Below are 13,435 nucleotides of genomic sequence, written 5' to 3' on the forward strand. Positions count from 1 at the left end.
GGGGCTCCTGTGTCCTTGCCCAAACTCAAAAAAGCCTATGAAAAAGGTACCAGGGGCATCTCATGGGGCCCCCTACTGACCCTGGGCACTCAGGCAGTGCCCGAGCTTCCAAATGGTCAGTCCGCCCCTGGGAGGAACCCTTGAAATATTGTTCTAGTCTTGGAGTACCCCTGATAAAAATGACTGCATCTACAGCTCACTGTGAATTAGTGATGGTCAAGGAGAAGAATGGGGTCAGTGGGAATATTTATCTTCTTACCTATAGGTAAGAAGGTCATTGGTTTCATTGGTAACTTATCTGAGTAGCAAAAAGTGCCCCTAGCTTAAGGAACCTCTGGCAACATCTGGAGAAGCCCTAGGGTTCCACAAAACCCTTCCTGAGAAAGGTTGGTCTATGCATTAAGGCTGCATTGAGCAAGGCTGAGTAGCAACAAGTTCCCCTAGCTCAAGGAACCCCTGGCAACATCTGGAGGAGCCCTAGAGTTCCACAGAACCCTGCCTGAGAAAGGTTGGTCTATGCATTAAGGCTGCATTGAGCAAGGCTGAGTAGCAAAAAGTTCCCCTAGCTCAAGGAACCCCTGGCAACATCTGGAGGAGCCCTAGGGTTCCACAGAACCCTGGCTGAGGATGGTTGGTCTCTGCATTAAGGCTGCATTGAGCAAGGCTGAGTAGCAAAAAGTTCCCCTAGCTCAAGGAACCCCTGGCAACATCTGGAGGAGCCCTAGGGTTCCACAGAACCCTGGCTGAGGATGGTTGGTCTCTGCATTAAGTCTGCATTGAGCAAGGCTGCCCAGTGAAGCCCAAAGCATATGGTGTGACACTACCCATTCCTGTGAGCCCAGGGTGTCAAGGACACACCCCCTGGGAATGCATCGCCATGCTAGACCGGATCTACAGTACTGCTGCATGTATTGATGTTCACACATCACTACATGGGCTCTGCAATTGATGAGAATTGGCACCAATAGCACAAGTCGCAACCCCCGCTCCTGTCCTGCTAGAACATTGCCCCTCCTGCTGTGTTGTGGCCAAACCCTCCACCATATTGTGCCCCACTCCATGCCAGAGGCCTTCACACAACATTCCTGGCCATTGACCTATATATCCCAAGGAAGCCACATCACACTGACATACATTCCAGAGTGGCTTGACAGTACATAGTCAATCACATTAAGTGGACAGTCCATAGTAATCACATGTGAAAGCATAATCAGTACCTATAGCAACCATCTCCCCCTAAAAAGTCTTACCTCCACCTGCGGTCATTAGTAGTCAAAGAAGTGGACTCTCTATAGTCATCACCTCCATAAGTACACTTCTCCCGGGACCCACCTCGGAAGTAGCCTCATTGTACATGTGGCCTGGCCTAAAAACCCCACTCACAGTACCCTCTTACATCAGGTGTCCCCATCACCGTGCCCCCTTATATCCAGTTCCCCCATCACAGCGGCCTCTTATATAAGGTTTTTCCATCACAGTGTCCCCTTGCATCAGGTTTCCCAATTGTCCCCCTTCACAATGTTCCCATACAACAGAGTTGTGCCCCCCCTTCACCTCCCTTAGCCCCCACCTCCATAAGGGACAGAAAATCTACATTGGGCTCCAGGGGCGGACTGACAACTCATGAGGCCCCCGGGCAATAGGGGATCATGGGGCCCCTGTGTCCTTGCCCAAACTCAAAAAAGCCTATAAAAGAGGTACCAGGGGCATCTCCTGGGGCCCCCTACTGACCCCGGGCCCTCGGGCAGTGCCCAAGTTTCCAAATGGTCAGTCCGCCCCTGCCCTTGACATAACTACAGGAAGGGGCCTAACACCTGATGACACTGTCTGCTGTAACCAGATACTATTCTGACACAGAGCCACCTAGTGGCAAACTAGCTAGCTGCACCTGCCTAGCCGTAGGCTCCTAAATCCACTCATTAACCACTTAACGTCCTGGATTTCAAGTGGTTAAAGCCAGCTCAAGGCTGCAGCTGCGGCCATGAGCTTTGTATTACTTTTTTTAAGCCAAGGATCGCCAGTTTTGTAAAAGTGATTTAGGTGGCTCTACAGCTGCTTGATCACTTTTACAGTGCTGAGAAGGGCAAGCCTTGTTCCCCGGTCCCTGATTACTACCTGCAAGTAATAAAGCCGGAACTGCTCATGATTTTGTCACTTCTGGGTTCGGAGCTGTCATTCCCTGGCTACTGTAGCTGAAAATGCAGCTAATCAAGCAAGATCTGTGCTTGATTAGCTTCATTGGAGGGCAGGGGACATTGAGGGTCTAATCGACCCTGATGTCTCCATAAAGTGGACCTGTCATCTGCCCATGCTATAACAAACCTCCCAACTTTTCGAGATGGGAATGAGGACACCTATTAGCAAATGTATGTAGGCATAGGACACACCCCCTGCCACGCCCCCTTAAAGGCGAATTCTACAAAAAAAAGATTAGTTAAACCCACAAATGCTTTTTTTTAACCACTACTATTCCTTTATACTGGCTTTTGAAGTCTACAAATGCAACAATTTAGAAATTGGATGAAAGGTTTAGCACCGTGACTCACTTTTTGAAAGATACATTTGTGCGTTTTATATAAAACTATATAGATCAGACCAAAATGAGGGACAAATGAGGAGGAAAGAGGGACAGAGGGACTTTGTTCCAAATCAGGGACAGTCCCTCGAAGTCAGGGACAGTTGGGAAATATGCTATAACATCCCCCGCAACATATAAAGCCATTTATAACTCTTTGAAGAACGATCCATGTGTATGCCCTTATGGAGAAAATGATCGATTATTCCCATCAAAAGGAATAGTCTGCAGTCAACAGCACATTTGATCGATATGTCAGACACGGGGAAGCAGATGGCGATCGATCGTTAATATTTGAGCTTAATTTATGATTGTAAGTTATCGATCCCATGTGTAATCTCATCATCTGATTTCTGAACCTGAACCTGAGTTCTGCCAACTGATGGAAAGCGATCAATATCTCCGCCCCCAAATTACATCACCGATCTTGTCTCCAAATATCACCCTAACCATCTTCCCACGACCTCCTGCTCTCTAGCTCCCTTGTCTGCTCCTCCCATGCTCGTCTCCAGGAGTTCTCCAGAGCCTCCCCCATCCTCTGGAACTCTCTACCCCAATCAGTCCGATGATCGCCTACTCTGCCCACTTTTCGGCGATCTATGAAAGCGATCAATAACTCTGCCCCCAAACTACATCACCAATCTTGTTTCCAAATATCACCCTAACCATCCTCCCACGACCTCCTGCTCTCTAGCTCCCTTGTCTGCTCCTCCCATGCTCTTCTCCAGGAGTTCTCCAGAGCCTCCCCCATCCTCTGGAACTCTCTACCCCAATCTGTCCGACGATCGCCTACTTTCCCAACTTTTCGGCGTTCTACAAAAGCGATCAATAACTCTGCCCCCAAACTGCATCACAAATCTTGTCTCGAAAAATCACCCAAACTGTACTCTCTGCTCCTCGCACAACCTCCTGCTCTCTAGCTCCCCTGTCTCCTCCTTACATGCTCGTCTCCAGGACTTCTCCAGAGCCTCCCCCATCCTCTGGAACTCTCTACCCCAATCTATCAGACTATCACCTACTCTGCCCACTTTTAGGCGATCTCTGAAAAACTATCTCTTCGGGGAAGCCTATCCTGCCCTCAGCTAATAATGGAATCTTCTACTCTTCCAACCAGTCCATCCCCCACAGTTACTACCTTTTGTAACACCAGCCCCTCCCTCTTAGATTGTCAGCTCCCAGGATCAGGGCCCTCCTAACCCTCTTGTCTTGAACTGTATTTTTGCTGTATTGTCTCCCTTTATATTGTAAAGCGCTGAGCAAACTGTTGTTGCCATATAAATCCTGTATAATAATAATAGTTACATAGTTAGTCTGGCTGAAAAAAGACAAAAGTCCATCCAGTTCAACCATAGAAAAAAAAAAAAATAATAATAATAATAACATGTGGGGCTTTTTAGCCCCCTTGCGATAGCAAAAAAAAAAGTTTTAAAAAAGTGTGAAAAAAAATGAAATGCTTATAAAATAAATTTTTAAAAAAATTAAAAAATATTAAAACACAAATTCTGCTTACAGTTAAAATCGTCGGAGTGACAAAAGCCCAGCAAATCTTCCAGAAGCGATTCGGCTGAAATCCGATCATCATCTCAATGTCTTCACAGAATCTCTGCAGACCTGAATTAACAAAGTAGCAACACAAAGAAACAAGCGTTGAAAAGTTCCGACTTCACAGGGCTGCACATACATACAGGGTCATTGTAACAACATTAATATTAATAAGGCGAGGGCACTGAATTCGGGAAAGGAACAGCAAGTTCCACTTCTCAAGTCTGCAGGAGGACAGAAAGTCACCAAGAGTAGAACAAGCTGATCAGTCTAAAACAAAAGAGGCAAGAGTGCCACCTATTGACCGGAATAGAGAAGACGGCTTCATTGGCAGCCTAGCATGGGGGTTCTCGGCCTTTCTGATACAAGAACCAATCACAATTCTTCCAAAACCTTCAATGACCAAACAGTACAATAAAAAGGTTAATAAAACACAATAAAAGTATGAAGTGTGGGGATGCAAAAGATATATTGAAATGATTGAAGGCTCTGGATGTGGCACTGTGGGGGGGATGCAGAGAGTTTTGTGACTCTGCAGCAGACTTGGTGGCTTTGTAGGGGATTCTGGAAGCAGCTAGGAGCAATTGTGGGGGACTGGGACTTGGGAGGGGCTGTGAGTCTCTCCAGGTGGCTGGGGGGGGCACTGCGGGACACTGTTCAAAGTTAGGCGCACTAAGGGGGCTGGAGGCTCTGCAGCAAGCTAGGTGGCCCTGTGAGGAGCCAAACAGCACAGTGGCTAAATGGTTAGCACCTCCAGCTGGCAGTACTGGGGTCATTGGTTTGAATCCCAGTCATGGCACCTCCTGCCTGGAGTTTGCATGTTCTCCATGTGCCTGCGTGGTTTTCCTCTGGGTAATCTGGTTTCCTCCCAGACTCCAAAGACATGCTGGTAGGTGAATTGGCTCCTGTCTAAATTGTCCCTAGTATGTGTATGTATGAATGTGAGTTAGAGACCTTAGATTGTACACCCCTTGAGGGTTAGGGACTGATGTGAATGTACAATATATATGTAAAGTGCTGCGTACATTGGCGGTGCTATATAAGTACCTGAAATAAATAAATAAACAATAAAGGGTTGGAAGTGCTGTGGGACCCTAGAGCAAATTTGGGAGCTTGAAGGGTACAGTGGGTCATGGTGGGAGGTTCAGGGTCACTATGAAAGCTGGTTGACACTGTGAGAGGTTAGGGGATCAACAGCAGGTTGGAGACCCAGGAGGAGGGATGCCACAGCCCAGGAGTGGGACATAGCCAAGGGGCTTGAGAACCACTGGTCTAGAGTGTCATTGAAAGGTTATTTAATGTACCTTTTTTCTTTGCTCAGGTAGGCTCCATATAACTGGTCGGGGGAGCTCTTTTTTTATGTCATCACGTACAATGCAGGACTGGAGGGGGGCTGAAGGGTCTGCAGCAAGCTAGGGGGGCACTGCAGGGAGCTGGGAGGCACTGTTGGGGCTAATGGCTCTTGGGGGGCCTGAGGGCACAATGGGAGGTTGATAGGTGTGGTGGACCACTATGGAAGGTTCGGTGGCACTATGAGATCTGGGAGGCTCTATGGAGGGTTGTAGGGTACTATGAGAGCTAGGAAGCACTATGAGAACTAGGAGGCACTATGGAAGATTGGGGGGCACTATGAGAGCTGGGAGGCACTATAGAAGGTTGTAGGGCACTATGAGCACTGGGAGGTACTATGGAAGATTGGGGGACACTATGAGAGGTAGAAGGCACTATGGAAGATTGGGGGGGAACTATGAGAGCTAAGAAGCACCATGAAAGGTTGGGGGGCACTATGAGAGCTGGGAGGCACTATGTAAGGTTGGGGGCAACCATGAGAGCTAAGAAGCACCATGAAAGGTTGAGGTCCACTATGAGAGCTGGGAGGCACTATAGAAGGTTTGGGGGTGGGGGCGCTATGAGAGCTGTGAGGTACTATGGAAGATTGGGGGGCACTATGAGAGCTGGGAGGCACTATGGAAGGTTGTAAGGTTGGGGGGCACTATGAGAGCTGAGAGGCACTATGGAAGGTTGGGGGGAACCATGAGAGCTAAGAGGCACTACGGAAGGTTGGGTGGCACTATGAGAGCTGGGAAGCACTATAGAAGGTTGGGGGCACTATGAGAGCTGGGAGGTACTATGGAGGGTTGGAGGGCACTATGAAAGCTGGGAGGCACTATGGAAGGTTGGGGGGCACTATGAGAGCTGGGAGGCACTATGGAAGATTGGCAGGGGGCACTATGAGAGCTGGGAGGCACTATGGAGGGTTGGCAGGGGGCACTATGAGAGCTGGGAGGCACTATGGAAGGTTATAGGGCACTGTGAGTGCTGGGAGGTACTATAGAAGGTTAGGGGACACTATGCAAGCTGGGAGGCACTATGGAAGGTTGGGGGCAACCAAGAGAGCTAAGAGGCACCATGAAAGGTTATGAGCACTATGAGAGCTGGGGGGCACTATGGAAGGTTGGGGGGCACTATGAGAGCTGGGGGGCACTATGGAAGGTTGGGGGGCACTATGAGAGCTGGGAGCCACTATGGAAAGTTGGGGGCAACCATGAGAGCTAAGAGGCACCATGAAAGGTTGGGGGCACTATGAGAGCTGGGGGGCACTATGGAAGGCTAGGGGGGGCACTATGGAAGGTTGGGGGCACTATGAGAGCTGGGAGGCACCGTGAGAGGTTAGAGCAGCGGTTCTCAACCTGGGGGTCGAACGACCATTTCCCAGGGGTCGCCTAAAACACATATTTCCGATGGTCTTAGGAACCGAGACACCACTGCTCTGTCTCGCGATCTGTGGGCGGGATGATATGCTGCCCCTGTAACCTGGCCACACCTCCGGGATCACTCAACAGCTCCGCCTCCTTGCCGCTGATTGGCCACCGGAACTGTAGCTCAGGAGAAGCACACAGGCGGCCAATCACCGGCGAGGAGGTGGAGCTTGGAGAGGAGGAGCCGATCGGCAGAGCGCGCAGATCGAAGAAGATCGAGGGAGCTGCAGGACCGAGTGAAGAGGAGAGAGGCCAGAGAAGGAAGACAGCTGACAGGTAAGTGCAAATTTTGCTTCTGCAGGCTGTAGATGGGAGAGGGAGAGAGCGAGCCCAGGCTGGAGCAGGGGTCAGCAAGGTAAGTATCATTGGTGTCAGTGGGAGGAATAGTGCCCCATCATTTGTGTCACTGACACCAATGATAGGCACTATTCCTCCCCCCACTGACACCAACGATGGGGCACTATTCCTCCCACTGACACCAACGATGGGGCACTATTCCTCCCACTGACATCAGTGATGGGGCACTATTCCTCCCACTGATACCAACGATGGGGCACTATTCCTCCCACTGATACCAATGATGGGGCACTATTCCTCCCACTGATACCAACGATGGGGCACTATTCCTCCCACTGATACCAATGATGGGGCACTATTCCTCCCACTGACACCAATGATGGGGCGCTAGTCCTCCCACTGATACCAATGATGGGGCACTATTCCTCCCACTGACACCAACGATGGGGCACTATTCCTCCCACTGACATCAGTGATGGGGAACTATTCCTCCCACTGATACCAACGATGGGACACTATTCCTCCCACTGATACCAATGATGGGGCGCTAGTCCTCCCACTGACATCAGTGATGGGGCACTATTCCTCCCACTGACACCAATGATGGGGCACTATTCCTCCCACTGATACCAACGATGGGACACTATTCCTCCCACTGATACCAATGATGGGGCACTATTCCTCCCACTGATACCAATGATGGGGCACTATTCCTCCCACTGATACCAATGATGGGGCGCTAGTCCTCCCACTGACACCAATGATGGGGCACTATTCCTCCCACTGACACCAACGATGGGACACTATTCCTCCCACTGATACCAATGATGGGGCACTATTCCTCCCACTGATACCAATGATGGGGCACTATTCCTCCCACTGATACCAATGATGGGGCGCTAGTCCTCCCACTGACACCAATGATGGGGCACTATTCCTCCCACTGACACCAACGATGGGACACTATTCCTCCCACTGATACCAATGATGGGGCACTATTCCTCCCACTGATACCAACGATGGGACACTATTCCTCCCACTGATACCAATGATGGGGCACTATTCCTCCCACTGACACCAATGATGGGGCACTATTCCTCCCACTGACACCAATGATGGGGCACTATTCCTCCCACTGCAAAATTACAGTTCTGAAGTAGCAACGAAAATAATTTTATGGTTGGGGGTCACCACAACATGAGGAACTGTATTAAGGGGTCGCGGCGTTAGAAAGGTTGAGAACCACTGGGTTAGAGGATCTGCAGATGGTTGAAGGCCCAAGAAAAGAGAGGCATGGTCCGGCAGTGGGCCACAGCCCCGTGGTTAGGAACCACTGGCCTAATATATATACAGTAGGAGGTTATCTTTGTCCAATAACAATACAGCTGAATGATCTCAGAGTGGATTCACATTCCAAATATACAGCTTTGCATGTTATTATTGTATGCATATTCTTAGGGGGTTTTTTTCCCCATCAACCGACCTTTGTGGAAACCTCCCCTTTTAATTAGTGAGAAAAATAAACTATCTGCAGGTCTCACTTTCATTACAGAGGTTTGGAATATCTCGGGATGTCTCTGTGATATTTGGCTTTACCTGTACTACAGCTCAGCTGTTCTGGATGTATAGTTGACCAAATGAGCAAACAAAATGATTTGCATGATCCCACCCACTATTCTAAAATCAGATATAAACCTCTTATTTTTGGGCTCTGTGACGGAAGTGAGTCCATCAAAAGAGAAGTAAGGTCAAAGCTTTTTTTGGCCATAATTCTCTTCCGGCTCATAGGAGTGCACTTACTTTTGCACTCCCGTGGACCAGGAAACCCACTGCCAGGTGACATCACAGAGCCACTTCCGGCAATGGAAGGATCCCGACAATAATGTAGGGATCCACCCAGATGCCTGATTGGCAGCAGGCTCAGCCTCTCAGCATGCCGCTGTGAGCCTAAGCTAGTTTGTAGGCAGGTGCCGGTTTGGTGCACTGCTGTTTTAGTTTCCCGGGCCGACCAGGTGGGGAAGGGTAAATTCTGGGTCTGCCAGTTTCCTGGGCTTTTTGGGTTCTGCCCTTCACCCTGTGCAGCCTATGGATCGGGAGAAGGCTGGGCTCGGAGAGCAGGCATGAAAAGAGAAGAAGGTCCAGTCCAGAGAAAGATGTAGCCCAGAGCAACCTTGAATTGGTGGGATTGAAGAGCAGCCAGACAGCGAGGAGCAGTGCCAGGCTCGGGTGACAGGTACTCTGATAGCGAGGGGAGTTGGTGTTCCGGCTCGCTCCCTGGTGGTCAGTTCCCCCCAAAAACAACTGCGAACCTGCAGTATGGGGACCCAATGTATGCAGCTGCATGGTACAGGAGAGCAGGGGTGGACTGACAACTCATGGGGCCCCCGAGCAATAGGGGATCATGGGGCCCCTGTGTCCTCGCCCACACTCAAGCCACACCCAAAATAAGCCTATGAAAGGTACCAGGGGCATCTCATGGGGCCCCCTAATGACTCCGGGCCCTAGGGCAGTGCCCGATTACCCAAATGGTCAGTCCGTCCCTGCAGGAGAGAGGAGTTAAAAAAGTGCATGCATGAGGTCCGTCCAATGAGCACGGCAGGACCCCATTCTGTCCCTGGGAGAGAGGTAGCAGAGATATGCTGGACTGGTGGAGAGGGTGTAGGCTCAGCGGTGTCCCTCCGAAATGGAATTTACATCTAAAGGTGTGTAGCAGGGTCGGACTGACCATTTGGAAACTCGGGCACTGCCCGAGAGCCCGGGGTCAGTAGGGGGCCCCATGAGATGCGCCTGGTACCTTTTTCATAGACTTTTTTGAGTTTGGGCAAGGACACAGGGGCCCCATGATCCCCTATTGCCCGGGGGCCCCATGAGTTGTCAGTCCGCCCCTGGTGTGTAGTGGCTCAGGACGGAACGTTTCACAGAGGAGTTCTGTATGTTACATTACTGCACACCGTGAACAGCTCATTTCTAAGCCAGGGTTCCACCTAATGTAGACTTTTCAGTTGAATGTGGCCGTGCCTGGTCATTAAAAAGCACAAGAGGAGAGGTACCCCCCACCCCCCCTGCTTTTGATCACCCGCGTGCACAGGGCCAAGCTCACAAGCTGTTCCCACCCCCTCCTCCTCCCCAATCGGGTGCCCCAGTGAGAGGTGGAGAGGCAGACAAGAGAGCAATAACTGATAGTCACTGGCACTCTGCTCAGAGTGGACTGGGAACGGAGCAATCAGCAGTCATGTGATCACTCAGTTCTCAGGTATAGAGCTAGCCCAGGACAGCTGCAGCATCACAGTGATGCTGCAGCCATAGAGGCTAGTATGTATGTTTGTTTGTTTGTTTGTTTGTTTGTTTGTTTGTTTGGCTCCACTATGGGCATGCAGAGCATTCAAAAGTCAAGCAGGATCCTGCCATCTAATGGTATAAGTAGAGAATGCAGCTCAGTAGTTTCCATATCGAATTGAATTTATCTTTGCCTTAAGGGCGGGGCAAACAGGGAACTTATGGATTAGAAGGCAAAGAACCAACTGCTCCCTTTGTGGCAAAGACATTTTCCTGTGGGTTAAAAAAGTGCATCGTACACACCATGGTGCTGAAAGGATTGCAGAGCATGGAAAAAGGTGGGTGCTAGGGCCGTCTTAATGAATGGGCACACCTGGGCAGTGCCCAGGGGCCCCAAGTGCATGGAGGGCCCATAAACATGGCTCGGAAAAGAGGGGGGTGCTGTGCTAGAGGGGGTGCACTAGTGATCTGGCCACTTGTGCCCCTCTTCTTTGACAAGAGTAACTGCAATGTCACTCCTGTCAGACGGAGCAGTGGATGCCTTTTGCAGGAGGAGGAAGAGATTTGGCACTGAGACTGAGAGAATACCTCAGTCTCAGCATGCAAGGGGAAGGAGGAGCTGCCTTTATTGCAGGTGGGAACAACATCTGTGATCTGTGAGTACAAGGGGCAAGGGGGGGGGCACAATTCTGTTGTATGGGAACACTGTGAAGGGGGACACCTGATGTATGGGGACACTGTGATGGGGGAACCTGATGTATGGGGACACTGTGATGGGGGAACCTGATGTAAGGGGGCACTGTGATGGGGACACCTGATGTAAGGGGGCACTGTGACAGGGGCACCTGATGTAAGGGAGCACTATGATGGGGAAACCTGATGTAAGGGGGAATTGTGATGGGGACACCTGATGTAAAGGGGTACTGTGATGGGGAAACCTGATGTAAGGGGGAATTGTGATGGGGACACCTGATGTAAAGGGGGCATTGTGATGGGGACACCTGATGTAAAGGGGTACTGTGATGGGGGAACCTGATATAAGGGGGCACTGTGATGGGGGAACCTGATGTAAGGGGGCACTGTGATGGGGGAACCTGATGTAAGAGGGCACTGTGATGGGGTAACCTGATGTAAGGGGGCATTGTGATGTGGACACCTGATGAAAGGAGGCATTGTGATGGGGACACCTGATGTAAAGAGGCACTGTGATGAGGGGAACCTGATGTAAGGGGACACTGTGATGGGTACAACTGATGTAAGGGGGTACTGTGATGGGCAAATTTGATGCAAGGGGGCACTGTGATGGGGTCACCTGATGTAAGGGGTCACCGTGATGGGGACACCTGATGTAAGGGGGCACCGTGATGGGAAGACCTGATGTAAGGGGGCACTGTGATGGGGACACCTGATGTAAGGGGGCACCATGATGGGGACATCTGATGTAAGGGGGCACTGTGATGGGCACATCTGATGTAAGGGGGCACTGTGATGGGGACACCTGATGTAAGTGGGCACTCTGATGGGGAAACCTGATGTAAGGGGGAATTGTGATGGGGACACCTGATGTAAGGGGGCACCGTAATGGGGACACCTGATGTAAGGGGGCACTGTAATGGGGACACTTGATGTAAGAGGGCACTGTGATGGGCTCACCTGATCTAAGAGGGCACTGTGATGAGGGGAACCTGATATAAGGGGGCACCGTGATGGGGACATCTGATGTAAGGGGGCACTGTGATGGGGGAACCTGATGTAAGGGGGCACTGTGATGGGGGAACCTGATGTAAGGGGGCACTGTGATGGAGATACCTGATGTAAGGGGGCACTCTGATGGGGATACCTGATGCAGGCTGGTAGGGGTTCCAGTAAATTACTTTGCCCAGAGGCCCATAATGCTATTATGATGGCACTGGTGGGTGCTGTCTTAAAGGGTGAGGGTGAGTCAGATACTGTGTGTAGGTGGGGGGGGGGTATCAGTGAAATAAGAATATGTGGGGGCAGTGGCTTAGTGAAGGAGAGAGAGCAACTGGGATTTTAGCAGAGAGGGAGTGAAGAAGCAGTGGGACTTGACAACAGATTGGGAAATGGAGGAAAGAACACAATAGGACCAGATAATGGAAGGGGTCAGTGGGTTGGGCAGTGATCTATTATATATATACAGTCCCATAAAAATATGTAATGCAGCTGGGGTTTAATATTTAGAGAGAAATGAATCCTGCTTCTCCATTTGGTCCTCAGAGTGGGGCCAACAGTCAGTCCAAGATGCTCAGCATTATAAAGGTAGGTGTATCCTGGGCAGACCTGAATAGATAACAAAATCAGTAAGAACTGAACTCCCTGCTCACAAAATGTAAAAGTGGCACCACTGCCACCTCCTGGTCAAAAGAGAGATAACAACACCAGCAATTATCATAGAAAATACAGGAGGTATCATTGCTCTATACAGATAAATCATCTCAGGGAGGATTCACATTTCATGAATGCAGATTTACATGCTATTGACGCATGTGTATTCTTACATCTCACATCGGCCTACATTTACATATGCTTTTCTATGGTTTCATATGTGTGTTTTTATATCATACAGAAAAAAAATATAGAAAAGGTAAGGAAAAGAAAAAAAAATCTCTGTCCTCCGTGCAATCAGATGAGCATTCAAAAATAAAGCACCGCTCTGACATCTGGTGGTAGAATTGAAGAATCCAGATTTGCATTTTTATAGTAGAATTTGTTTATTTGGTTGGGCAGGTGAAGTATATATATTATTATTATTGTTGTTGTTGTTGTTGTTGTTGTTGCGATTTGCAGGACAGTAAATGCAAAATCCCCCCCTCACCATTGCCCTGACCTCTGCCACCATCACAGATACTGCCCCCCTCCCCCTTGTATCATTGTCTTTTAGTCCTCATACATCATCTATCCACTGAAAAAGGCTGAACATGATTTTGGGAAAGATTCTCATTATCAGTGGATCTGTGATCCAGAA

The 13,435-nt window shown here is 49.7% G+C and overlaps 1 protein-coding gene across 1 annotated transcript in view; it reads right to left on the reverse strand.

Moving 5' to 3' along the window:
- SLC6A5 (solute carrier family 6 member 5) overlaps positions 1–13,435 on the reverse strand; it is a 109,561-nt gene that overhangs the window by 21,844 nt on the left and 74,282 nt on the right. The window contains exon 11 of the mRNA XM_089660229.1: positions 4,086–4,186. Coding sequence (XP_089516355.1) covers positions 4,086–4,186 — 101 coding nt within the window. The remainder of the gene's footprint in view (positions 1–4,085; positions 4,187–13,435) is intronic.

The sequence above is a fragment of the Staurois parvus genome, unplaced genomic scaffold, assembly GCF_062004578.1.
Source record: "Staurois parvus isolate SC_StPar_1 unplaced genomic scaffold, SC_StPar_1.0 ptg001217l, whole genome shotgun sequence".
Lineage (NCBI taxonomy): Eukaryota > Metazoa > Chordata > Amphibia > Anura > Ranidae > Staurois > Staurois parvus.